Source organism: Aspergillus melleus (genome assembly GCF_016097325.1).
Source record: "Aspergillus melleus strain CBS 546.65 chromosome Unknown contig2, whole genome shotgun sequence".
Taxonomy (NCBI): Eukaryota; Fungi; Ascomycota; class Eurotiomycetes; order Eurotiales; family Aspergillaceae; genus Aspergillus; species Aspergillus melleus.
In genome coordinates, this window is record NW_025763371.1 from 1,657,411 (window position 1) to 1,684,619 (window position 27,209).

The window sequence follows — 27,209 nt, forward strand, 5'->3', positions numbered from 1 at the left end:
CACATCTTGCTCCAAGTTTAAAACTATCTGCAGAGATCATCCGGGATGCAGAGAGACGCCGACAAATCTGTCTCATGTCGATAGGGCAGCGAGTATGATGGATCCATCATTGAATTGGGTTCTACCTCAGTGATCAATTCGGCCGAAATCTAGAGAGAATGGAGCCCATCCCAAGTATGCTTGCTTCCATCTTGATGGACACATGTATATATGTGCGTGTTTTTCTCTGGAAGTAGCAACCCGTTGATATCTTGATTTCGTAGGGTTTGCCGGAGTATTGGCCGGGCACGATACGAGATAGTAGCATCACGCAGCAACTATTTACTAGTGGGATCTCTTTTGCGAGCCCTAATGATTGATAACTGGCGAAAATTACCGTGAAAGATTGATCGGGTTACGCCCTGGTCACCTTCCTAGGTATTCTATACGTCAAAGGGATCATGGAGATACATGATTGCCGCATTGCACTTGAAGCACTATATACATAGATAATCAAAGAGTGGTAATAAGTCTCATGTCGTCTAATGTCGTATTATTTGATACAGAATTCTCATGGTGGGAAAGCCGGGACCAGCAATAAGCCAACATGAAAGACCCGAATACTGTAGAAGGGAGTACAGTCGTCTATACTAAAACCCATTCACTACCTCGTTTTATAAACTTGTCAAGCATCACGCCGATGTCATTCAAAGCAAAACGACATATATAGAACCCAAAAAATTCTGCAGCATGACGCGTGCTCAGTTCGAGACCAACAAGGGTCTGGGAAGAGTGCTTGAGACCTGGATCTTCAACTTGCTGGGCAATTTGATCTGTCCGAAAGACAATATTATTATCCAGTTACAAACGGTTCGGTGGGCAGGTTTCACCTACCTAACACTTGAGCTGCGTCACAAAGTCGAGCCAAAGCACCCATGTAGTTCGCGTTGGGTCCACTGAATTGGTGCTGAGTTACAGTATGCTTGATGAGCTGAGAGCTGGGCATCAGAGTCATGGGAAGCGAGCTTATTGTGAGATTGTCTTTGCTGCCATCCTTAGAATTGGAGATCGACGTTGCAGCACCAAATCCGGAGTTTTTAGACCGTAATTTGCGCCAGGAGCTCAAATACGACTTTCCCGTTCCAGTTGATGATTTTGGAGGTAGGGTGTCGACGTGTGTTGGGTCCTCGGTAGATTGAGATGATTTGAAAAGTGGCATGGCACCTTGGACACCAACCTCGCTACCGACTTTTTTAGACAGCGATATTTGCACCTGGTCGAGAATACTTTCGAGGGATTGCATCTCCTCTAGTACGGCATCGGCATCATAGGTATCCACTTTGGCTAATTTAAGTAGTGCTGCTGTCAGTAGATCACAATTTGAGACTTTTTCTTCGACTGCCTTGATCTTCACATTCTTTACTCTCCATACATCGCGAGGAACGAACAACTTCGTCGTCAGATAGCCACCACGAGGATGGGTAATCGTTTGGAAGATACACCGCATGAGCCAGAAAGGGCGAAGGAGAAAAGATTCCGGGCAGGGCTCCAGGGGCAAAGGCGCATTAGTAGCCATCAAGTTGGGGGAGCCAAGGCTGGTTGGTGAATGGATATGGTTATCAAATAGGTACAGTCCACCACTAGGAAGACCGTTGGGAGCAAAATTCGCCCCGGTGGGCGTGGGTAGAACTGACGCTGCAGTGACGGCCGTTCCCCTCTGATAATCTAGAGGTGGGAAGGCAATATTTGATGGGGTGCGTGGTGATTCATAAGTCGAATCGAGACCCGCAATCGATACATTTCTGGCTCGAAACATTTTCGGTCCCAGGTGAGGCTTGTCCAAAATATCCGGTGCCGATGGGATTTTCCCAACTGGACGTACCGCGGGCTCCGTAGGATCCTCGTCATCTGCAGCCCGGCCGAGGCTTGTCTTTGCGGGGATCTCTCCAATGAAGGAACCCACAGATGCATTTCGCTTGCTCGAATGTCCTGCAGACTTTGAGGTGGGACGGTCGACAGATTTGGCCATGTTCATTGGAAAGCCGGTCTTGGGCTCATCTTTAAGCGGGGGAGACGGTGGCCGAGTATTGGGGGGTGCCGAAGGTTTGCTCGGTCCAGATAGGTCAGAGCCACTTTTGAGCCGAGTTTCGATCTTCAGTTCAGCGGTCTTTTGGCGCGACATTCTTCGTTCTCGTACACTCGGACCCAGCACCGTAGGGAGGGCCGGCTTGGTAAAGGTCGGGGAAGCACTAGCTGGAGTTTTTGATTCGGTTCTGCTCGGCTGTGGATTTTGCTCTTCGGTAAGAGTATCCTCTGCAAGCGGAGACAAGGCTGCGCCAGCCATTGTCGCGTGAGATGTCGCTGAGCTATCCCAAGTTCTTCCGGATAGATTGCCCGAGTCTGACTGCCGAGGAAGAGCAGACTTAGATTGAAGATCAAATTCAAATTCATCCATCACATATTCTCTAGTCATCTCTTCCAGCAACCGTTCCTCTTCCTCGGCCTCCTCATCAAGGTAGCTTGAGTCAATGCCCAGAGATTGTTCAACTGGCGTTTGCTCCAGATACGCATCTCGGCCACGCGTCATTGCCACCTCAGCCTCTCGCTCGGCTTCTCGGACTTTTTGTTTTGCCAACTCAACATTTCTGCGGGCATTTGCTACAATGTCATCACCGTGGAGCTTACCACCTGATTCTATTGCCGGCTCTAGGCCTTCATCGTAGGCAGCCTCAACAGCGGCATCAAGGGCCGCATCAAATTCAGCCTCTGTTGTGTGGCCGAAAAGACGACTTCCCCTATGGCGAAGATATACTGACGATGCTTTTGATCCCATAGAAGCGGGAGAGGATGCGCCGGATTCATCGATAGTATCAAGCCAAGATGTTGACTCGTAGATATCCCTACCGTGTGTGTTGACCGCTGGTAGATTAGAGTATTGTAAATTGTCGATTGAAGTTTGATGGGGGGTGAACAGTTCTGCAATGTCTTCTGCGGCAGGTGGAGCTACCATTTCTGAATGTCCCGGTCCCGACGCTCTGGGGAACGACTCGAAATGGGACCCATCAGCATGCCTATCAAGAGCCGCCAAAGCGTCTGTATTCCGCGGGTCATCCAGGACGGAAGGCAAAAGCGACTGGCGTCTCGGTGGGATTTGGTCGAGAACCAGTGGCCTTGATTCCTCCGTCAATGAAAGACGAGGACCAGAGAAACGAAGTGAATGTCGAGCGTGATCCCTAGGTAACACGCCGGCCTCGTCCTCCTCTACTGATTGAGAAAGACCCCCGTAAGACTCTTGGCTGAGTGGGCGTTCGGGGAGAGCTTTGCTTTCGGGTTCTCGAAAAGAAAGATCCATGCGTTGCAGTTCGGTGACACGAATCATATACGTGTCACGCTATACAACTTAGCCTCTCAACCAGGTACTGAGCGGAAATTACGAGAAACTTACAATCTCTTGAAGTTTGAGCTTTTCATCTTTGCCACCATTACTCCGAACCATCACCAGTTGCAAAAGTTGGCAGGCATCACTGTAGGCCTCCATGGCACCTTCGAAATTAGCTGCATTATCTAGAAGAACGGCAGTGTTCGCTTTCTGTAGAGCTTTTGAAAGCATCGCTTTCTGCGAATGACCCCGTCGTCGCCGTTCAGTAGACATGTGTGATTCATCGTCAATGGGAAGTTCGTTATCATGCAGGCGCTGGATAGCGTTGTGGGGAGGCATTTGCTGGAAATCTTTCGTTTCTCCGCCCTTCGTGGACCAGGGATTTTGGAACAAATTCGGAATGATCGTCGGCTCGGACGAGACATCAACCTCCGCAGGGGTCGCGCCCACAAGGCCAGCTGAAAACTTTGGCGACGTATCGATTCCTCGGAGTTCTAGTATTGATGTAGTCGGATTTACATCAGTTGGGCCCTGGTCCGGCATAGATCCGTGGTAGACTTCACCGTCTGTCGGTAGATTGATAGCGCGAGGTGGGATACTTGATAACCCCACATTCGCGCTTGCTTGTGCCTCTTCGGCGTGGCCGCGATCAGTGGTGCTAAGCACCCTAGAATGGTTTCCCACGTAGTGACCAAGGTGGTCAGTTGAAATTTTGCTTGACGCTGTGGATTGGGACCAACGGTTCAAGCTTCCCAAACCTTCTCGGATGTTGTTATCACCTGGGCTGGTTGGGGGAGACTCTGTCGCCGGCGTTATGACGGAACCCGAAATGGCGGACGCCGTCGGCTCATATTTAGAGCCATTGGCCGGAAGACCAACTATCTGGTCGGCTCTTGGCCCCGACGAGGTTGTTTGATGGGGGGTTGCAGCCGCGCTTTCTGGCATCGAAATGCCGCGCATCATCATGGTAGAGACAGATATAATGTGGGCTGTAGGGTAGACGTCTAAGTCTTACCAGCTTGTCTCTTTACGCCTTGGGTTGACGGCGGTCGGTAAATGGCACCTTCTGGGGCAAATCGACCACCCTGTAAGTTTGATCCCGATTACAGCCCCGATGTTGTCAACGGGTTTGTGCCGGAGTTGTTGAACGCGCCTGCCGCTTTACAATAATTATAGGTGCCACAGTTTCTGGGAACCTAAGCTTTGGAATTCATCCTACTCTTCCTGCCCGATTGCTAGAAAGATCGTCGTTTTGCGCCCGTCACGGGGTGTTGCATGGAAGGTTGTATGTCGGATCTTGGGGTTTTGCCGTTAGTGCCTGCTGGCTCCGAGCGCATTATACCACATTCAGGTTTGACATGAGGTGATGTTCGATCGGTCTTCAATGAAGTTATTCTTTCCTGGAAGCCAAGACAGCACTTGTTCATTCAGTGGTAGTTGCACATCATGACCAAGGCGTTATCTATAGTTGTTAACCACGACCGTCGAAGACAAAAGGCTCGCCTTTCCTGTGAAGTTTCTCCTTCGCTGGGTCCCGCTTTTTCCGCAATTGCTTTGTAGAGGAGGGACGACGGTAAGAGAGGATCAGGGGTGGTAACGAAAAGGGGGGCAATCGGGTATGTTTGGAGCGCTTTCTGAACCAGTTACTGCTTTGTAGATGAGGGTCAGTCAAGATTCAGGTTAATGCGGTTTGGCCGGGGAATTAGTCTGGAGAGACAAGCACTGACCGAGTATTAATACTTAGTAGTTGAGTATAGTTAAGCTGGCGGTGAAGAAACCATGCGGGGTCGGTTATGATCCAGTCGTCAGTCTCGGAAGCATCCCGCTCGTGGAATGATAGACAGAATTCACTGTTCAGGTGACGACAGCGGCCAATTTGGGGCAGGAATTAGACTGGAGTTCAGAGAAAGAGGGCAATGGTTGCACGCGCTAGAGAGTGAAATCCCAGGCAGCAAGTCAGTCGATGGCTTGGAAGGAAGCCTTCAGTACTAGAAAGCGGGAAGAAAAGGGGGGGGAACATGTCTTACCTAATGTTGTTACCTACCCTGTAACTACGTCCGGAGGAACCCATACAAGTATGGAATTACCTACTACTGTACATCTACATAAGGTACACCTACCTTTATAGACAGCAATTGACATGCAGTACAGGTTGTAGGGACCTTGGGACTTTGATTTTACGTTCATTGTCTAGAATCTGTTTGTGCATTCCAGGTATACTCATGAGGCCTCCGGTACCCACGGAGTGCTATCCCCTGGGTTGTTGCCCTTGGCTAGTGCGCTAGCTACCGCACCCAAGACACTAGTTCCCACCTTTGAGTACCTAAACAGGAGGCTATCACGCAAGCTTGAAGCCACCGGTACTGTAGGTAACTACACCGAGTATGGATGTTATATCACCTGAGTATGTGCCTTGACAAGTCAATGGGACTGACTTTCATCCCTTTCATCCCTAGTAATATAGTTGGAACTTAGACAGCATCCTTACACCATTTGTATGTCGTTACACAACTCTGAATTTATATATATATAGACCCAGTATACCTAACTCGTTGGTGAAAAGACCACGAATAGCAAGTACGTAGCATGAACACACCAAAATTGACTATTGCCTACCCAAGGGCAGTGTAGAGGTACACTCTACCCGATAATGCCAACCTAGCGTCGTGGATCGTACAGCCGTACTCACTGTAGATGGTGATACTGTACGTATGTACATACATGTACGTGCTGTTAGATCTGAATGTTCTATGCCAGTAACAAATCCCACCCTAGAAATAGAGAAAGAAGAAATGAATGCGAGGAAACCGGTAACTATGATGCTTGCGGTAGCCATTTGATTGAACATACTTGCTCCTATGGATTCCTGGCTCGAGGGAGGGAGTAGACTGCCTATCGATAGCACCCACCAACAGTGCCAGTTTCGCGTCCAGTCCTGCGAGAAAAACCAATGCCTAAGAAAGATCTCTAGGCGAATACTCCGTAGTATCGTTAGAAACCGCGCCGTTCTCACCATGTGACAAGATGTGGTCAACCCCCAACAAGCAAACCTCTTCATGTGATCAATCTAGTCTTCATCCTCGTCTTCGTCACTGGTTGCCTCAATGTTCTTTTTCGGCAAATCCGCGGATTCTTCGTCGTCCGCCAAACCATAACCCTCCGTTCGGCGGCTATCCGAGCTCGTGTACTCAGGCCGAGGAACCGACTGCCCTTGCTCCTTGAGCACAACTTCGATCTCAGGTAGCAAAGTCACTAGCGAGGCAAATTGATCAAGCGGCAAAGAAATACCCTTGGATTAATTGAGTAAACCCTCTCGAGAGTAAAAACCACAGGTGAAAGAGAGCTTACTTTCTTCCCAGGAAGCTCCTGACCATCCTTTTCGTAGTATTCTCTGATGTTGACCATGGTTTTGCCGCGAAAAGTCGATATCGTGACTCTGCGCATCTTGGAAATTTCCCAATACTTATCCCCATTTGAATCAATCTTCCCTGTCGCGCCTGCATGGGACCTGGCATATGGGGCAGCACTTTGCGCTGATCCCGTCTTTGTTCTCTTGGGTTGAGGATGTTCATCATGGACAGGGCTGTGATCAGCACCCGACGGGCGCTTTCTGACTTCAGAAACCATTATGTCCTGTATTGCATTCCCGGTGGGAATATGAGCTGGTTGGATAGGGTGACACAAATGGAGTAACTATAAGTGCTGGAGGCCACCACAAACCCGTAGATGGCTTCTTAGTACCTACGAGAGGAGTGGATAGACAATACATAAAACCGAGCAGCCTCCATACTAAGCTTCTTTTGGAAGGCGGAATACGCGCCTACCCTGCCATCTCTATTGACATCATTGGGTGCAGTCAATGGGTATCCGGCTAGTTCTGACATGTCACTTGCGCAAAATGAATCGAAGATAAGCATTAGGCATCGACGGAAATTCCATATTCTTTTATAGGCTCTTCACGGCTGCCGGGTTTTCTTCCAGCGCAAAGCTACTGAGCCAATCCATAGGCAGTATGGAGTATCATAAACAAAGCTGGCAAATACATATATTGAGGGCATTGCTTCAAAAATACCCATAAGCAAGGTCGTTTATTCATCTAGAACTTGCACCATCTTGACAAGACTGTTATGTACATGTGCTCTAAAGTATAATAGCTCTCAGGGCCTGCAGTAAGATAGAGAAAACAAAGCCCCTAGCGACACTTTGAACTTGAAGACAGTCGAAAACTTTTTCGAGGGCCTCACGGCTAGCAGCTGCCCCCATAACACTCGTTAGCGCCTGTGGTAGCCCTCTCTGTACCAAAACTCTTCGGGCTTTTTCTCTCAGACGCTCTTTTTCAGTTTCGCTAGGCGACGCTGGCCAGGAATCCAATTCTGATTTGGTTGGTAGGGCATTCTCGCGCAGTTTCATGAGGTAAAGCCCAATTGCCTCATCAGATGTATTAGCGTCAATCATCGAGTTCTGCAGAAGGTCACGTATTGTCTCTAGATTCGGGTTCCCAGGGCGTAGAATGTAGGATTTGGCCGCATTTAAAAGAGTCCGACGTATATTCCAAGCGGAGGACAAGGTATACAATTCATTTATGACAGCAAAGATGAGTTCAACTGCCACCTGAGTCTCTTCGTGTGTTATTGTATTCGTATGGTTACCCTGAATGCTGTGTTTGGTAGGAGATGCTTGGTCCGCATTGAGTCCATTTTGCGCGGGTTTCTCGGGTGTTTCATCCAAGCATGGCACATCCTCTGCAAGGCCATGGGCTCTGGTTCCCAAATTTTCGACAACATCATTGCCCAGAGCATAAGCTGAGTTGTCGTGTGTTGGTTTCGCTTGTAAGTCGACGAGGCTGTCCCCCGTAGTCGGTGAACTGTCGTGAGAGACCTCATTCAAAGAAGACCGAGTAGCGGAAATCGGTGCGCCGCTTCTAGATTTCCCAGATGCCGACGCATTCTCTGCCCCTTGATTCTGATGATCCCGCGATGTATTGTCGAATATGTCTCTTGGCTGAGCAGAGTCATTAAGAGGTGCGCTATCGGCATATGGAGTCGGGCTGGGTTTCTTGTTTTGGGTTGTTCCAAAAACACCTGTCATCCCACTGAAAACGGTTTTGCTGCCGCTAGAGACGCCTCTGGGGGCATTAGTTAAAGCATCCAGGACTCCTCTTCCAACATTCTCTAACGCCGCTTGGGTAGGGAAAAAGCCAGGCTTTGTGGACGCAGTCTTCATTCCGGGGTCGACAGGGCCTTCCTTTCCGAGGAACCGTCTCATTCTTTCACACTCTGCAAGCGAATCGTGTTGAAGCGCAGTCTGCAGGTATTGCTCCAATGAGTTTGCTAAGGCTCTGTTTGTCAACCCTTTCCAATTTGGCAATAAAGAGTAGTTGTCTGTGAATCCTTGTAACTTGTTCAGTCTTGCGATGGTGCCTAGGGTGTCATGGAGCAATTCAAAGTCTTTATAAGTTCTAAAAACCATCCACCCGGTTCGCTGTGAAGACGTAGGTTCCACCTGAAGCATGTAATTGAACGTTGGCTTCGATCGAACCAAGGCGTCGCTGGACTCGGAACCGTCGTCCACTGATATATAAGCACGGTGAAGAGTCAAAGGCGGCCATGATAAATGCGGCTCCAAGTTCTGATGAGATGAACGGTTCCCTTGCATCCGCGATGACAACGTAGATTCTGGTTCTGGTCTAGATTCATCCTTCGTGTAAGCGTCGAGCGCATCGGGGAAAACTCCGGGGTTTTCCTGTCCCTTCGCTAGTTCAGGTTCGCCTTCTCCCTTTCTCGTTGTAGAAGCCAAAGTGGGATCCTCGTCGTGCAAAGAAACAGGGGCTCTCCAGATGTTGCTGTCTGTGGACCCGCTCTGTAAGTCTTGAGCGGCAATCAAGGCGCTTAAACGTTTGGCTTCGGTAATGGCATCCTCTGTTGCTTTATCTGCGTACTCGTGCTTTTCCTTAAAAGTCCGACCGGGGGACCTCGAGTTCGTATCAAAGCTACCGGATGACGTTGGCCGAGGTGCATCCGCCGCATCTCCGGGGCGTTTGGCAGCAGTTGCGCCCTGGTTCCTGGCCCCTTCAACACCAGCATCGATTGCATTCATTATCTCAGACTCTCCTTCACTAAAAAGATGTATTATCCAGCTATTGATACACTCTGGTCGTGAAAGACTGGAAATGGTCGACTCTAGGACGACGCCGCATAAGATTTCTCGACAGAAGGTTCTAAGAGGGGCACAGCCATAAGCCGTCGTGTCCATAAAGCTAGACAGGATATCATCGGCAATGATGTTGAGTTTTTTCCGTTGTTGTGGATCGGCCAACACGTTTGCTAAGCTGCTGTCTGGATATTGTTCGAGGTATCGCCGAACGGTTTCCTCTGGTTTTGTAGAGGACCCGACATTCTGGAAAGCATTCGAGAGTTCGTTCAAAAACACAATTATTATAGAAGATGAATTGGTCAGAAACTCAAGGAAAGTGTCTGTTGTTTGTTTGCGTGCGAGATGTGAGGCCATTGACTTGACAAAACCGGTCAAAATCCTGCGACAAGAACGAGGAAACGCTGTTTCGGAGGGTAGAATCGGTTCATACCAGTGGCTATCGAAGCTGGTAAGCACAAATCTCATATTTGGGGTAAACTGCTTACTTCACGTAGTCTCTGATAATGGCGTCGGTCAATGAATCCAACGCAGCTGCTGTTTTAGGACGGAAAGAAGAATAATCAGCAGGCACCTCCGACGTGTCCTGGGTGAGACCTGGCTGAATGCTATCGAGACTAGGCTCAGCATGAGCAGACTTGCGCCCAGGCCAATCGAGTAGTCTATTGGCGACATTCAACGAAAGTTCTCTTCGCTTCATGGGATTCGGTAGGTCAGTGAGATTCGTTTCCTCCCATGATGAATGTAGGATAACACCGCTGATGAATCCAATCAGAATCAAGCCAAGTCTTCCGAGCACCACATATGTCGCGCCCACCATGCATATAAAGACACAAATGAGAGCTTCGTTGCTGGATGTTGAAAGGAATTGGATGATGAGGTTGGAAATTTCCTTAGGTTGAGCCGGTGCTTGATCACCATTGTTGCTTTCGCTGACACTGTTTAAATGTGCATGATGTTCTTGGAGTGACTTTGTATCGCGATCAAACTCATGCGATTCTGGTGAGCTAGATATCTCATGGGGGCCATTCATGGTTAATGACTTTGTAGATAGACATCAGTCACAGCATGCTTGTAAGGTTCATGGTTAGAATCTCAATAGATCAAATAAGCTAACATGAACTGGTAATACCTAGACAGATAAAACGTCAGATTGCTTGTCTGGCTAGAAATAGCGTGTACGGCGTAGGGTTGATCAAGTTGTTGGGTGACACCCGGAGGTACTGCTCCGTACTGTGGCGGATGAAGGAAAGATCCGGTTCCGCGATTACAATTAGTTACCAACTTGGGCCTAAAGGCCAAGGAGGTGTCACGAATGCTTGTTTATCCTCTCTTTTCTGTAACCCATTAAAACACTCTCCTCTGCATTAATCATATACTTAAGTACAGAGTAGATACGTTACCTCTCTTGTAAACAGCTAATTCAGCTAGGTCCTATTTATATACCCCCTAGGTACATTACCTATGAGATAACCAAGGTGGCCAAGCCCAGCAAGTTTACCTACCTTCACACCGGCCATAGTTAGTTACTAGCTAGATTTTCAATAGATGATCATGAAATACCTGCAGTCAAATTATACCCATATAAGATGATAGGTGGGAAATCCCTGGCTTGTTACGGGATTTGGGATGTACCTGGCACCTACGCTACAAAATCAATTGTTTCCCTGGGGGATTTAGGAGTTGTACATATATACCTGCTGGGATGATAATATACAGGAGGATATCCATCGGAAGCAGTAAATAGGTTTATACTGTGCTAGACATTTAGAGGTACCTATTAAGATCATATTCCCTGAAATACAGTGGATTAGTCTTAAGCAGGATATGTTGCTTATCAACACTATATCCGATATTCTTAGCATAGGGCCAACTACTCCGTGTAGGCCTAGGATAGGAGTAGGCAATCAGTGAGGTTGATGAACAGCCTTAAGCAACCGTTCAATAAAAAAAAAGGAATAGGTCTGAGTAGCACCAACCAGATAGGTAGCAATTTTATCCTATCATTGCTAGAGAAATTCTGAAGGCATAGTTCGCCCTGATCTGGTACAATTTACATGTTATAGTGAGAACAGCATTTCCCTCACCTTCCCATAGGACATCAATTGGCCAACTATAGTTACTAGTACTTGTTGATCCGTGATATATGAAAGATAACTGAGGTAGCATATGCCCATTCACAATTACCCTGTCTTATGAAGAAGACACGGCATCTAAAGCTAAAAGAATGGAATTTTTCTCCGCTATCCGAGTGAATCCGGACACTCAAAGTACATGTTTTCCATGCCAGATGCAAAGAAGATAGCGGTATAGAAGATGTCATGAGGCAATGATATGCCAGACAATGAAACTCTAATTCTCCAGGATATTCATGATCGTCCCAACATGATTGCTTAACAATACTCGTCGCAGGGGATACACCATTTACCTATGAATCATGGGCCATTAGCAAGGAAAGTCTTTTTTATGGACCCAGCAACAATGGTATGTGTGATTGCCAGCAACTGCTGATACTGTCAAAGATGAGCAGCAACACCCAATCCCTAAATCTGGCATCGGGAGATTGATGTCGTGGGGTCAGGCACATAAGCCTGGAGAATTATTGACGTGATGAATGTGTAGATGGATGGTTATGGCACCAATGGAGCCATCTCATAGCGAGAATCCCAGACAGTAAGAAACCCAATTTTCACACATAATCAGATTGTTGGTAACATCACTGGTTATAGACAAGACAATGAGGGTGAAGTCATATTAATACATCAGGCACCAGTGGAGAGCCTGAAGTTTCACTCAATAATAAAACATTTCTGGCGATTTATTTCTCTGTCAGTATAGAAGAAAGAAGAGACAAAGCCTGAAATTTTTTTTTTCTCTAGGGGGTAGAAATTCCCATCGCTTACCGGAACGGAGAAAGTGGTAATCCGAAACTCCATCGGAAGATTCCAGGTTGGCTTATGTACTCCGTAGGTCCGGTACCCTAACTATTGATAGGTATGGAATACACGGTAAAAGATGTTGTTAACACAGTGTAAGGTAGTTTGCTTACGGAGTAGTACAGACAGAGTATGTACTGAAAATTGTGTAATAAGGTATCCATGAAGGGTACTGAGTGAGTAGATACCTACCCAGGTACGGAGTACGAACAGTGCATACAGTGTGCAGTGAACCTAGGTACCATGTGCACACCGTACACCTACAAATAGTTGATGAACAGAGTAGTAACACCACTCAGGTAGATAGTTATACAATTATACCCATAGAAGCTTGACAAAGAGCAATCGATTCACCTGAAAATGAGAAATTGGTTACTGGCTACTGATAATAGTCCCCTCAATGCTACTTCTTGATTACCTACGTTACGGCATCTTCCCACGGTAATGTAGATCTTGTATTGCTTTCTCAACGTAAGACCAGCGTGAGTACTCCTCATGTCAAATGCTTTATTCCCTAGTTATTTGACCCGACGACACTACCCTAGATACATGCGAACGCTCGCCGCTATTAGAACACCTGTTCCCCAGTTGCAAAAAGACACCTGGCTGAAGTAGATCTGTAGATCTAATCGAGGTTTCAAGTCGCCTTAATGGGGTCGTTTCTTAGATAGCATTTGGGAAAGTAAAAAATGACTAACATCCTCATCTGCCCAATAAGTCAAGTGACTAGCGATGCTCGCAATCAAAGAAATATCAAAAGCCCCCCTGTTCAAAGAGTGATCGGTTTGGTCAGTGCCTGGTCGATAGAAGTTCTTACAGGAAAAGGGTACACTTGCTCTTGAATACTGTAATCAACCCGTCCATTACTGTTAAGTGCTCTCACTTTGGCATCTTCGTTCCGTATCTTCTTCAAACGATCATCTGGTACTTCATTTTGGATGGATGAATGACCAGCAAAGCTCGAAGACTCTGATCTTTCATCTTGCCTGGTCCTCTGGAAACCTTCATAGAGCGTTTCCAAGCCCGAGTCTATGAGCGTAGGATGCCGGTCGTTATGAGAATCTGTGGTATCAGTGCCGGAGGACAATATTGATTGTTGCATTTGATAGCCCTCGCCTGAGGAAATTTGAGATGTGTCTTCATCAGAGTTGAGACCAAGACTGCGGTTTAGCAGACTACTTGCAACACCAGAGGTGAAATTGTTCCAAAGAGATCCAACACTTTGCCCCACACGACTACCTATTATTGAAAGGCTTTGACCAGATGTAGCCCATAAACTCTTCTTCACAGAAGGTAAAGGCTGTGGCCTCAACGATGACATCGCCGGTGAAATGAGAGGCTCGATACGATAGCTCACTGGGTCCGAGGGGTGGAAAATATTGTACAATCGACGGCATTTCGGGGAAGACACTAGATCTTGGCTATCGGTAGATCTGATTTCTGTGGCAGGTGGCAGGATGAGTAAAGGTTGATTAGAGAAGGATAAGACGAGGTTGATTACCATCGTTTTTTCCACCTGGGTAAAGCGGCATTCCGGCTTTGCTAGTGTCTGGTGCTGACCTCCCTGCAATCGTCTTTCCCTTGAGCATTTGGAAAAGGGCGATGGGAGAACCAAGGCAAAAAAGTTCCTCGCACTCAAAATGCAGTTGCTGATTCCGTGATTTGGTTGTTGGTGCACTTGTTCTTTCTACGGGTATTTTCTGCTCTGACTCTCGAGCAAGCGGCTCGCGACAAAGAATGTCGAAGAGAATGGCACTGCCAAGTGAGTGTCCGCAGAGACTAACCGATCCGCTGAAAGACGGATTTCGTTCCTTGAAGAGTTTCAGGATTCGATTACTTTCCTGACTGACGATGTTGGATATATGCGCACGGTAGGCGCTCTGATATAGGAGGACATCCATTGCCAAGTCAGATATTAGATTTCGAACCGCCGGTACACTTTCCAAAGTGATATCAGCTAAGCTAGGGAACGGGTCATCTTCGGGGAAATCTGCATCAGCAAGATCAAGCTCTTTGCGATTGTGTCTTGCTCCTCGATATGGGAAGTCAAGTAGATGCCTCCAGCACCTAGAAGCGATCAGCACGGCTCCACAGTTGTGTGCATTGGAAATGTTGTATCATTAGCCGTGCTAGAGTTCAGTAGGGATGACTTACACAGGTAGTACTTGAACACGACAGTTTGTCAGGCTATCTGCGAAAACAGAGTTGAGAGCCTGGAGGTCAGGTGAGGCTTTATAGACGCTTTTCATGGTTTTGCGTAAAACATTCACATCGTGTATGAAATTTATGCTCTCTAATCGTAACCCAAGTCGCTGGCCAATGCCATGTGTGACGAGGACCAGATGATCAATCTGTCGCTCTCTGTCGTCATTGTCAACTTCTCGTGAATCCTCCATCTCCTTTTCCTCCTGTCTGCGCGCTTGTTCATCAAGCTGGGCCTCGTCTTGAGTTTCGCATGTTAGAGAGGACATCTGCTGCTCCAGTGTTGATTTCGATAAACCGTTTGCGGAGCTGCCTTCCGGAGATTGACTATGAGCTACCTCAGCATCCGATGAGCCATTAGTGCCTGTCTCGTGAGGCCCCAGTCCTTTCATGGGTGCCCCAGGCAACAGTTCTTCTGCAGATCTCCGCGTGCTCGAGGGTACCTTTTCTTTCCCGGTCTCCATGAAGCCACGAACTAGTTTTGTGCCGGGCACTCCACCTAGCTTCTGGTACACGGTTGTGCTCACCCGAGACATGAAATCATCATTCGTAATCAATGCTGCCGTGTGATCCTGGTAGGTTACGATACTTTTCATATAAGCACCAAAGAGACGATAGTTCCGGGATCCACCGGCCGAGGCAGGCGCCGCAGGCCCGTCATTCTCGACCGAATTGGGCAAAGTCCCAGGCGCTGCTTGATCGAATTAGCCATATGAGCAGCCGCATTTTTCCTGATGCTAGGTTTACCCGTACCAGATATCTTTGAGTACGCCGAGTCTTGTACAGCGGTGTCATGGGCACCGTTGTAGCGCCATGGTTTCACTTTGAGGTACCCCTCTTCGAGTTGTGTGGCTAGGTTCTCCTCGCATGGCTTGATTGAAGACCCATCCTGGAAGAACCATGTTCCACGACGAACTTCGTAAACAGGTCCTACCCAATAAGCCGGGGAAAGCTCCCTTCGTTCCACATCCACGTCAAAAAGATAGTCTTCATTGACGGCAACTTTGGTAGTGCTGTCTTGCGGCCTTCCACTGGTTTCGGCGTGCCTGGACTGTTCGCGAGCGGCCTCGATATCGGAAAGCCTCTGGAAGGCGGTCTCTATGGCGTGAGAGTCTTTGGATGAAAAAGGGACGAATTTTTTGGGTGGCGGCGGGGGTTTCGAGGCGTCCTTCTTTTGATCCCATAACAGAGGTTTCCATTTAGGAGAGTCCACAGCATAGAACCATCTTACTCGCAAGGGAGGGCAATCCCTAGGATAGCGACGAAGGCTTAGTCGATGTGTGTGTGTAACTGTGTGATCTTCACCTTTGGATTGCTGTAGCACGTCTTGGTTGTGTTGGTGGGCAATGTTGGGGTGAGAAGTTGCGGTTGTGGTAACATTCTGTGATGTTGCCTCCAAAAATAATTCCCGGGCGCCATGCTGTTCCTGGGACATCGAGCCTTGGGATAGGGGGCGGGGAGGTGGGAACCGAAAAATTTAAGCACAGGTTGATATGGTATGTGCAGGTTGGGATATGCTTCTCGTGCAGGCAGTGAGAATGCAATTAGTTCACTACAGTACTCGGTAAAGTACGTCGACCGGATGATGTTATATGACGAAGCCGCCGTCGGAACATATCGCTGATTAGTCTGAGAGCTAACCAATCTCTTGTTACATTGACATACGACATATGCGACGAGCCTAATTATGAATTCAAAATAAGCAGGAAGCTGAAGGTTCTCTTGCTTTTCGGAGGTAGAATAGATTTGCGCAAACTGCTGGGTACGGATAGGTAGCAGGGGTACGAACAGCGGAGTACCAGATGGCTACCTACCTAAGGTACACCGCATATTCCGAACAGGTGGTACCTTAGTACGGAGTACCTTACAGTAGGTATGTAGCCGCCCCCAACCAGATCCGTAGTTCCGCGACACATGGGATGGTGGCTTATGACAGGGCCAGGTAATTGTCAGTGCAGATAGTAGGTGTGTCCGTAAGGTGTGGCATCCACAATAAGCAGGATTCAAGCCGTTAGTACTGATGTACGGTGTCCTGTAGGGAATCAGCTCTGACGTCATCGGGGAAATCGTTTAACTAACTAACGTTTTCAACCACCGAGCCGCGCCTACCACCGAGCCGCGCCCTTTCCCTCAAAATTCCTACTTTCTTCATTTAACGCGTCTTTTCTCATCACCACAATTCAATATGCCTCTTTCTAAAGAATCGCGCATTCAGATGACTATTTCAGTATATTAGAAAGGTCAGATTAAATCAATTAAACGCGCTGTGGCCTTTTTCGCTGTTTTTGAAAATATCTTACGCGATCGACTTCATGGAGTTAAATCATGATTGGAAACACGCGCCAACGGCTATAAACTGACTGAATTTGAAAAGCAATTATTTTTAAAGCGATTATTAAATACAGATACACGAGGATTTCCAATTTGGTTCGAATTTCTGTGTGAAATGGCCCAAGTACTGCTTTGCAATCGGTTAAAAGATTTTATTGCAGCTATCGGAATTAATTGGTTCTATAAATTCGTTAAACGTCATTTTGAATTTTGTACGCGATATAATAGACGTATTATTTATCAGCACGCAAAGCAGGAAGATTTAAAGATTATAGACCCATGGTTTGAAACTGTACGAGCGATTATTCAAAAACACGACATATATGAAGACAACATCTGGAATTTTGATGAAATTGGTTTTGCAATGAGAATTTGTTCTATTTCAAAAGTGATTATTGTAGTTGAACGAAGCGAATAATCATGCAAAGTCATTTAAAGCAATCATGAATGAATTACAATTATCGAAACAATCGGATCAAAAGGCGTACATCTATTGTTAATTATTATATTGAAAACAAGCATTCAACAAACTGCTTAATTTCAAGAATTTAAGTTGTCTCGCGACTGATGAATTTTTACTAGTCAGAATGACTGAACGATTGATGAAATAGATCTTTTTTGACTGAAAAATATCTTTGAATCGCTTTTTAAGTGTTACAAAACGTTTGCTTATTTTTGACGATTATAGTAATTATTTGATTGCTGAATTCGATAATTTTTGCAAACAGAATGCAATAATATGTTTTTGTATGTCTGCTCACGTTTTATATCTTTTTCAACCGCTTGATGTGAATGTTTTTAACCCGTTTAAAAAGGCGTACGGAAAGTTTTTTGAAAATTGTATGATTGTTAATAATAATCACATTGATAAAGAAAACTTTCTATCGTTATATCCGAATGCATATAAACAAATCTTTAATGCAATCAATATTTGCAACGGTTTTAAAAAAGCAGAGTTTAAATCGTTTGATCTAGAATATATTCTCTCTATGTTTATCTTTCAATTATGTATATTTACATCATCACTAATTGAAGGCTCAATTTCTTCTGCTTTTCAAATTCCGCAAAATACTCGCCAGCTAGATCGAAAGATTCAAAATTTGCAGAGCAATTTTAATAGAAAGCGGCAACTTTCTAGCAATCTTATTGCGCATATTCAATATTTTGAGAAAGCAGCGCAAATGGCGATGCAAACTATCCTTCTTTTGCAGCAAGAAATTAGGGCCGTATGCGTTGAAAATGAATGACAATGTCAAAAAAAGACAAAAAGACGTGCTGAGATAGATAATGATCGTTTTCTTAATGTACAGAAAGATGAAAATCGCGTTCAGTAGCTTGATATACAGCTTAATGAACAGTTTGCAGAATCTATTTCAGTGTCTTGTCGACGAGCTTCGCAGTGTTGTAGTGGATGTGGGACAGTCGGACATACAATTCGGAATTGTCCTAGTAGATGGCTATAATGTCATATATTTAATTAGTTAGATTTAATGGCGTTGGTGGTTGAAAAGCCCTAGGAAGTAGGAGTTTTGGTGGAAAGGGCGCGGCTCGGTGGTAGGCGCGGCTCGGTGGTTGAAAACGTTACTCCGATGTAATTATGTCACCTTGTTGAAGCTAGCCGCGAACTGAGACCAAAACTACTTCAGGTGCTAGGCACTGCCAGGTAAAAGTTTGAGCAAGCACCCAAATTACTGTAGAAAATATCCCATTGACGGATTGGCGTTCTCTCACGAGGAGCCAGCCAAGATTAGGGAGATAGGTTAATTGTAATTATATCCTAGTCTTTATTACAAAGAGTCGGGGTGGTTAGGTACTACACCAGGTAAGATACCTGGAAAGCGAGATGGTACCAGGTATTACCTAGGTAGTCTGTACGGGGTATGTACCTGGTACTGTAAGTACACTGTGCAGGAAGGATACCTACCTAGAAACCGTTCCTAGGTATTGTAAAGGGTAAACACGACGTACGGTAACCTACCTGTAGGTTCCATCACCCCTCCTTTCCGACGGGAGGCGGGTCTTACCCAGGCTGCCTAAATAATACCTACTCCGAGTGGGCAGTGCTGGCTTCGACCTACTTCGCTTCTCTTCTACCTACTCAACACCGAAAAGGCTGGCAACTGAAAGAAACAAACTGGCTGTATCAACCACCACTGTCTAATCAGTCTATCTTCCTGGTCTGAAAGCTTTCAGTGTATCATACAGACCTTCAGTTCTTTTTCGCGCATTTCCGCTAGCTAACCCCCCCCCCGCGTTCCGACATCGCCGGCTGCAGAAAGGCCACCAAAGGGAGGGAAAATGAATGTGATCAAACTTCAGCGGTATGCTCTTTCTCTACTATTTCATTCTTTGCCATTTACACATGGCTATATGGATGCGCCCCTAACTGATCTTGACCACACAGGAAGTTTCCTCAGTTTGACCAAGGCGAAATCTTCACCCTTCAGGATGCGTTCAGGAAATTAGACATTGATGAAAAGGGCTACTTGGATGAAGCAACCGTGATCAAGTCTACCCAACAATCGGAGCGCCAACCATATGATGTTGTACGCCAGGCGCTGAAGGAAGTTGAACTCGACAGTTCTCGTCGTGTGGAGCTCGAAGACTATGTTGATGTTAGTCTAATATCTCTTAAACCGCCAGCCGGTGCTTCTGCTAAATCAAACATAGCTTATTTCCAAGCTTCGCGCTGCTCCGGCTCAGAGCAAGCCTGCTGATAGCGCCGCCCCAGCTGGACTACAGGGAAATGTTACGGGCTCTCGACATGTCCCTCGAAACAGTATTGGGGGCAAGATCCACGTTCAAGGATCCTCGGCGAATGTCACTCATACCATTAACGAGGACGAGAGAACGGAATTCACAAGGCATATCAATGCCGTCCTTGCCGGCGACCCGGACATTGGAAACTCCCTCCCATTCCCAACTGACACCTTTGAAATGTTCGACAAATGTAAAGACGGGTTAGTTTTGGCGAAGTTGATTAACGACAGTGTACCGGATACCATTGATGAACGAGTTCTGAACAAATCGGGAAAGAAGATCAAGGAGCTCAATGCATTTCACATGACGGAGAACAATAACATCGTGATCAACTCAGCCAAGGGTATTGGTTGCTCTGTTGTGAACATTGGAAGCGGTGATATTATAGAAGTCCGCGAACATCTTATTCTAGGGTTGATCTGGCAAATCATTCGTCGAGGTCTTCTGGGCAAGATTGATATAAAACTTCATCCCGAGCTATATCGGCTCCTGGAGGACGACGAGACTTTGGAGCAGTTTCTTCGTCTACCCCCAGAGCAAATTCTGCTACGCTGGTTCAATTACCACCTGAAGAACGCGAAGTGGGATAGAAGGTATGTAACATTTCAGCTATATCCCCGCATTCGTTTCATCGAACTCTTTAAATACCACCCTACCTCCGAACGATGACGTCAGGCATGAATGTTCTGGATTTCTGATATGTTACCATGGCAGAGTCACGAACTTCTCTACGGATGTAAAGGATGGTGAAAACTACACTGTTCTTCTGAACCAACTTGCTCCCGATACCTGCTCACGTGGGCCCTTACAAACTCATGATTTGCTCCAGCGAGCGGAACAAGTTTTGGGGAATGCGGATAGACTGGGTTGCCGGAAGTTTTTGACACCTACTTCACTCGTTGCTGGAAACCCAAAACTCAACCTCGCGTTTGTGGCCAACTTGTTCAACACCATTCCTGGGCTCGAGCCGATAACCGAAGAGGATAAACTAGAGGTCGAGGATTTCGATGCCGAAGGGGAACGAGAAGCCAGAGTGTTCACCCTATGGCTGAATTCCTTGGATGTCCAGCCTGCAGTTAACTCATTATTCGACGACCTTAGGGATGGCACTGTGCTGCTGCAAGCCTACGATAAGGTCATCCCAGGCAGTGTCAATTGGAGACATGTTAACAAGGCACCAGCTTCTGGAAACGAGATGATGCGGTTCAAGGCCGTGGAGAATACGAATTATGCAACCGAACTTGGCAAGCATATTGGCTTTTCTCTTGTAGGTGTACAAGGGGCCGATATTACCGATGGCCAGCGCACTCTCACACTAGGACTGGTGTGGCAATTGATGCGGAAGGATATCACAAACACACTCTCAAGCTTGGCTCAGCGAATGGGCAAGCGTGAAATTACCGATTCTGAAATGATTCGGTGGGCTAACGATATGTCTCGTAAGGGAGGCAAAACTTCGTCCATTCGCAGCTTTAAAGACCAGTCAATTGGAACTGGTATATTCCTTCTTGATGTGCTCAGTGGGCTGAAAAGTAGTTATGTGGACTACGAACTGGTGACCGCTGGCCGAACTGACGAGGAGGCCTATGGAAATGCTAAATTGAGCATCAGCATAGCGAGAAAATTGGGTGCCACAATCTGGTTGGTTCCAGAGGATATCTGCCAGGTGCGGTCTCGCTTGATTACCACATTCATCGGTGAGTTCGAAAGACAATTCTTTGAAACGTGGGCATACAGTCTTACTGATAACAAAAAACAGGTTCTCTTATGGCCACACATGAGAAAACGCAGTAATTCGGAAATTGCCCACCCATGCTCTTATTCCTTTCAAGTATCTAGCAATGGACATGACTTCTACAAAACCAACCTTGTCCTTTCTTATTACACCTTCGTGTCTAGAGAGTGAGGGTCTAGCTCTGGCTATTCACATGTACACGAGCATTCCTTTTTTAGAAAAAAAGGGGGGTTTAGATGCCAGGCATCGCGCACACAAGACGACGCAGCCATCAGGCTGCCATATAGAGGGCATATTACCGACTGCAAGTGCAAGAAATGAGTCTGAAGCACAGGGCGTTCTTTAAAAATGTGTAAATTGACTGTCACCTACGAGGTCCAATAATACAGTTTTAGGAAGTCCTTGTACACTACGCTGAGCTTTATATGGATTTGGTCCGACCCGAGACGACATTGTTAAGCTCACAACCACCGGGTGTGGAGAGCGGGGAAATGGAATCGTCTTATATTAAACTGTGCTTTAGACGGACGACGGACGATTGGGAATCGGGACGAGGAAAGGGACGACAAAACGCGGCGTGAGATGAAAACGGTCGCTCGATGTTCGATCGGTAATGGCTCGAGCTGCTGACCACGATGAATACCAGTGTCCAAATGAAACCAAGTCCGAACCTCTAAAAACCATCACAAACGCAACTTTTCTAAGAGGGGGGTGCGGGAGAGAAGAAGGGAATAAGGAAAGGAAAAGTCCGATCCGGTGCAAAGATGAAGGAAAAAAGAACAAAAGAACAAAGGGTTAAACAAAAGAACAGGAACGATGAAATACCGGCGTACAATCTTGCGCGTGGGCTATTAGCACTTGTAGCCTCAGCATAGGCATCAAGAGGAATAGACCTTTCACACTTTGCATCTCACAACCTTACTCTCCCTTTCCCTCGTACAAGCATGGTAAAGGCGTACAAAGTCGAATCCAGCTTGATAAACTTGAGTTAAACCTACTCGGCAGTATCAAGCTCATCGTGAGCCGAAGTCATGGGATCTAAAGGAACTGCGATAATGAGTGACTAAAGTCAGTCGTAAAGAATAGTCGGATAAACACACCCTTTCGATCATCTCCGTTTGGTACATTTTCATTTTCATCATCCCGGCGCTCACGAGCATCATCTCGGCGCTCACGGTCATCCTTGATGTCACGGTCCCTCTCATCAGGACTGCGAGAACGATCACGGGAGCGTTCACGGTCGCGATCACGACGGTCATAGTCGCGGTCTCGGCGGTCATAATCTCGGTCGCGACGGTCGTATTCGCGGTCGTGGCGCTCGTAATCCCGGTCGTATCTATCGTCTCGTCGAGGGGAATATTCACCACGAGCACGCCGAGGGGACGGCGAGCGGCCACGGCGTGGAGGAGTACGGTCACGGCGGCGGTCACGGCCAGAGTCAAATCGCCAAGAAGCGGAAGGAGGCGTTCGAGCCCACTGAGTGCCAGATTAATGTATGTACTTGGACTTCGGCTTGGAAAGCAAAGCAGTCCCCACAAAAGATTGCAGCAGCACTTACTTCGATCTTCAGCAGGTCATCGCGGCCAATTCGTTTATTGTGCATTTCATGGTAAGCATCATCTGCGTCACGACGGCTCTCGTACTCCACGAAGGCGAACCTTGAGAAATATTAGAATCAAGGCTTGGTGAGCTACGGGGGTTTCCAAACGCACAGCCTGCTAGATGGGGTACGCGGCGCTGGGATATCACACCGAACAAGACGGCCATATCTAGGGCATTGTTAGCAAGAAAATATCATACAAGGAGACAAAAGCCAAATAATTTAACGACGTAAGATAATGAAATGGGCGCGCAATAAATAGACTGGTCCTTGGGGTTGGGAAGGCTCAGGGATGAGGTTATAAGCTGCGGAGCGAATAGGTCATTCTGATAACACTATGGATAGGACTCCGGCGTCGATGTTTGCGATATTCAACCGAGGTGTAGATTGCGAGGAGGGAGACGGATCGTCGGGTCATAGTAGCGCGTAGCAATCGACGAGCGGCACGTACCGTTCGAATTCGTAGGCAAGGTCGCGAGCTCTAGTTCCGTGCCCAAAACCGGTGACATACAGGGTAGTGCCAGGGCGAGACATCGTGTTCTTCTTGATTGTCGTAGATAGACCCCGAGTGGTTAGGTTATGTTTTGGCCACAAAGACTGGCGTTGATGTCAAGATTAGGTGGTTGGTGCCAAATCCAGGAGAGAGTTGTAAGTAAGAATTAGGAGGAAGGAGTAAGTAAGGTGAGTGAGGTAGCTGAGGTACAGCTAGCGGCAAATACCATAACCGAACTTTCTCGAACCTTTGGTGGTAAAATCCACGCATCAGCCCTCTTAGCCCGTGCTGACCACTCCATAACAATGATTTTCTTACAGCGCCAATTAGACCACTTGAGAATTTACAGTTACCAACATTAGATACAACATACACCGAATAGAGTAGTACAACAGAGGATGGGTTGAAAACAGCTCAGGTAAAATTTGGCAGATTCTGCCGTAATGTTCCGCTTTAACCGGGTAATCTGCACAGAGTTGTACTGGTGGTATCACCACTGTGCATAGGTAGCAGCACAGTGTTCCAGCTCGCTTATTGGAAAGCACCAAATTATAACTTCATGTGTCTATTCTGTATCGATTGCGCTATTAGTTTGAATCATCTGCATATCGTTCATATGTATTGCACCGTGATATTTATGAATCCCTCGTGTACCACACGATACCTGCGCAGTACTTGTGTTGTAATGCATACTTCTTCGGGACCATGTCACGTGATGATGATAAACTCCCCTCATTCCCTCCCACCAAGTCCCTCCAGGCCGTATCTGGAGGTGTACGCACACTGCCTATCAGGATTTTCGCAGAGTCCGCAGAAATGTCGCTCACCAACTGCCCGGCACATGAGATTGCGAAAACTGCATCACTAGCTGCTCGTCGCCTCGCTACCTTGGCAGACGCTGATCGCAAAGATGCACTAACGGCGCTACACGATGCACTATCAAAGAACAAGAACAAAATCCTTGAGGCAAATGCAAGAGATCTTGAGGTGGCAACTCAAGCCGCTGAAAACGGTGACCTCAGTCAAAGCGTTCTCAGAAGACTGGATCTATCCAAGCCCGGAAAGTATGACGATATGCTCAACGGGATCTTGGGTGTACGAGACTTGGAGGACCCCAGTACGTACGCCCCGTATCAAATCTTCTTAGCCTGCAGCTGACTCTGGTAAAAGTCGGGAAAGTGACACTCAAAACCCTTCTTGATGATGACCTCATTCTTGAAAAAGTGAGCTGCCCGATTGGGGTTCTGCTTATAATCTTTGAGGCTCGACCCGAGGTTATTGCGAACATAGCTGCCCTTGCCATTAAATCGGGAAATGCAGCAATTCTCAAAGGTAGGTGTGCTATCTGCCAGGGTCAAGTGCTTGAATCTAATACGGCTGAAGGTGGCAAGGAATCAACTGAATCGTTTGTTGCTATCTCAAACGTTATTTCGGAGACTATCGCTGGTACCAATGTTCCTCAGTCATCCATACAGCTCGTTACTACTCGAGACATTGTTTCGTCCTTGCTAGAACAAGACTCGCTTATTGACCTTGTGATCCCCCGAGGCTCCAACGATCTAGTTCGATTCGTGAAGGACAATACAAAGATCGCTGTACTTGGTCACGCCGACGGGCTGTGCTCTGCCTATCTTCATTCCGATGCAGAACAAGACATTGCGCTGAGGGTCGTTGTGGATTCGAAAACCGATTACCCTGCAGCGTGCAACTCTCTAGAAACTCTGCTTGTCCATCAAGATATCCTTGAGAGCATTTTTCCTTCTGTTGCGGAGGCCCTCTTCGCTAAGGGGGTGTCACTTCGCTGCGACGCGCCAAGCCGAGACGCATTGCTCAAAACTCTGAAAAGTCCCCCTTTGTCGTTACTTCAGAGTGCGGTCGATGCGGATTATGACACTGAATTCTTGGATCTTGTGTTAGCAGTTAGGACAATCATCCCGTCACCCGAGGATTCTGCTCTTGAAAGTGCCATAGCTCATATAAACTCGCATTCTTCGGGACATACTGATGTGATTGTCACAGAGTCAAGGGATGTTGCTCAAGCGTTTATGCATAGTGTGGACAGTGCCGGGGTTTTTTGGAATGCATCTTCCAGATTTGCCGATGGTATGAGGTATGGATTTGGTACCGAGGTTGGGATCAGCACGAACAAAATTCACTCTAGGGGCCCGGTCGGATTAGATGGGTTGACTATCTATAAATACCTTGTGCGGGGTGCCGGTCACCGAGCTTGTGACTATTCCGAAGGTGGAGGCAGAATATGGAAACACAAGAACATACCGCTGTAACGAGTTATCAAAAAAGGATATAGCACTACATTACGTCTTGCATGACACCAGATATGTTTAAACTTGGCAGCCCAGTCGTATCAGATGTTAATGGTTCACCAGCTACGGGAAATGAGTAGCTAACCGTTCTTGCAATTCAAAGCGCCATGATTTTATAGGTGTTCCGCGTAAAACTTTCCATCACATTGCATTTCGCCATTGGTACAAGGCAGGCAAATAACAGACACCCTTAGACCTTGAAACCCTTGGACCTTCTCCGTCCACGGGCTCTCTCGAACTTCCGTCCCTTGCTGCGCACGTAGGGTTTCTTGGCGAAAATTAGCAAGCATGTTACCGCCAACGAAGAAATGGATAATTTACCTTGTGGCTGTGAGGACCGAAGCCGAAGTGCTTGACGGCCTCCCGGGCGTTCTTGGGGCCACGCAGCAACAATGTGTTCGCTCCAGTAGGGGCCCGCAAGGCAAGCTGATCCAGAGTCAACGTCTCGCCTCCAGCCTTCTCGATCCGGGCCCGGGCAGTGGCAGTGAAGCGCAGGGCAGCCACAGACACCTTGGGGACATTGAGAAGGCGGTTATCATCAGTGACCGTGCCGATAACAACAACGGTCTTGCCCTTGTGTGCGTCGGTTACGTTCGAAGCGATCCGGGAGAGCGAAACTGGGGGCCGGTTGATTTTCGACATAAAGAGACGACGCAGCACGACCTTGTTGAAGTTCGCATCCGTACGGCCTAGTTTTATCGATCAGCTTCGTTCTAATATCCAACTGCCGTAACCGGGAGAGTAATGGGCCAATTTCATACGGGCAAGGAAGCGGTAAAGCTTCACCAAAACCTGCAAGTACACGTTCTCGCTCTTGGGCGCCTTGCGATGGGTGCTGCGCACATGGTGGCGATCCAAGTCGATACCTATATGTTGCGCGTTAGAGAGATTCTGTGCGTGCAATTCAACATCTCGCGAATCTCTTTTCACATCAAACTGAGATTCCGATTCGGATGATAACAAAGGCTAGATGTTAACATACCCATTGCTGCTGAATCTAACGGGACACCTGGGAGTTGGCTAGCTGTCGCACCCGTATGCAAAGTGAAGCTGGTGAGGTTTTCAGTCTACAAATTTCAGATGGACGGTGTGTGCGGGCTGAGCCCTAACCTAAAACGAATGTGGAACCACTCCTTTATTACTGCCATTATTCTTTGTAATACTGGCAGGACGTCTCGGGCGCAAAGGCCTGTTCACCGCCCTCCATCGATTACCCTTCAGATACCTTACATACCATAATTACTGTACACGGAATAGGTACTGATACCATTGGATTCGTCCGCTACAAGCATAGCCTATGTAACTAGGTACTTTAGGTAA

At 47.1% G+C, this 27,209-nt stretch overlaps 8 protein-coding genes across 8 annotated transcripts; 2 read left to right on the forward strand and 6 right to left on the reverse strand.

Annotated features, from left to right (window-relative positions):
- Nucleotides 1-624: 624 nt before the first annotated feature.
- On the reverse strand, nucleotides 625-4,324 carry LDX57_003403 (uncharacterized protein; the record flags this gene model as incomplete). Its single annotated transcript, XM_046085049.1, has 3 exons — nucleotides 625-812; nucleotides 874-3,370; nucleotides 3,425-4,324. 3 exons carry the CDS (start codon nucleotides 4,322-4,324, stop codon nucleotides 625-627), a joined length of 3,585 nt encoding a protein of 1,194 aa, XP_045941012.1.
- A 2,286-nt stretch (nucleotides 4,325-6,610) lies between these two features.
- Nucleotides 6,611-6,985, reverse strand: LDX57_003404 (transcriptional coactivator p15/PC4 family protein; the record flags this gene model as incomplete). The annotated part of the gene is made up of 1 exon (XM_046085050.1): nucleotides 6,611-6,985. One exon carries the CDS (start codon nucleotides 6,983-6,985, stop codon nucleotides 6,611-6,613), a length of 375 nt encoding a protein of 124 aa, XP_045941013.1.
- A 513-nt stretch (nucleotides 6,986-7,498) lies between these two features.
- On the reverse strand, nucleotides 7,499-10,541 carry LDX57_003405 (PX domain protein; the record flags this gene model as incomplete). Its single annotated transcript, XM_046085051.1, has 2 exons — nucleotides 7,499-9,947; nucleotides 9,997-10,541. The coding sequence occupies 2 exons, from the start codon at nucleotides 10,539-10,541 to the stop codon at nucleotides 7,499-7,501; spliced, it is 2,994 nt and encodes a 997-aa protein (XP_045941014.1).
- Nucleotides 10,542-13,197: 2,656 nt separating this feature from the next.
- LDX57_003406 (DDHD family phospholipase) lies at nucleotides 13,198-16,081 on the reverse strand (the record flags this gene model as incomplete). Its single annotated transcript, XM_046085052.1, has 5 exons — nucleotides 13,198-13,209; nucleotides 13,277-13,884; nucleotides 13,946-14,511; nucleotides 14,599-15,337; nucleotides 15,394-16,081. The coding sequence occupies 5 exons, from the start codon at nucleotides 16,079-16,081 to the stop codon at nucleotides 13,198-13,200; spliced, it is 2,613 nt and encodes an 870-aa protein (XP_045941015.1).
- A 3,194-nt stretch (nucleotides 16,082-19,275) lies between these two features.
- sac6 (fimbrin) lies at nucleotides 19,276-21,531 on the forward strand (the record flags this gene model as incomplete). Its single annotated transcript, XM_046085053.1, has 5 exons — nucleotides 19,276-19,298; nucleotides 19,382-19,592; nucleotides 19,648-20,330; nucleotides 20,452-21,434; nucleotides 21,497-21,531. 5 exons carry the CDS (start codon nucleotides 19,276-19,278, stop codon nucleotides 21,529-21,531), a joined length of 1,935 nt encoding a protein of 644 aa, XP_045941016.1.
- A 935-nt stretch (nucleotides 21,532-22,466) lies between these two features.
- LDX57_003408 (RNA-binding protein) lies at nucleotides 22,467-23,606 on the reverse strand (the record flags this gene model as incomplete). Its single annotated transcript, XM_046085054.1, has 5 exons — nucleotides 22,467-22,519; nucleotides 22,573-22,948; nucleotides 23,031-23,130; nucleotides 23,185-23,241; nucleotides 23,524-23,606. The coding sequence occupies 5 exons, from the start codon at nucleotides 23,604-23,606 to the stop codon at nucleotides 22,467-22,469; spliced, it is 669 nt and encodes a 222-aa protein (XP_045941017.1).
- A 664-nt stretch (nucleotides 23,607-24,270) lies between these two features.
- On the forward strand, nucleotides 24,271-25,850 carry PRO2 (glutamate-5-semialdehyde dehydrogenase; the record flags this gene model as incomplete). Its single annotated transcript, XM_046085055.1, has 3 exons — nucleotides 24,271-24,682; nucleotides 24,736-24,897; nucleotides 24,949-25,850. 3 exons carry the CDS (start codon nucleotides 24,271-24,273, stop codon nucleotides 25,848-25,850), a joined length of 1,476 nt encoding a protein of 491 aa, XP_045941018.1.
- Nucleotides 25,851-26,079: 229 nt separating this feature from the next.
- On the reverse strand, nucleotides 26,080-26,875 carry LDX57_003410 (60S ribosomal protein eL18; the record flags this gene model as incomplete). The annotated part of the gene is made up of 4 exons (XM_046085056.1): nucleotides 26,080-26,157; nucleotides 26,211-26,578; nucleotides 26,651-26,755; nucleotides 26,872-26,875. The coding sequence occupies 4 exons, from the start codon at nucleotides 26,873-26,875 to the stop codon at nucleotides 26,080-26,082; spliced, it is 555 nt and encodes a 184-aa protein (XP_045941019.1).
- Nucleotides 26,876-27,209: the final 334 nt, after the last annotated feature.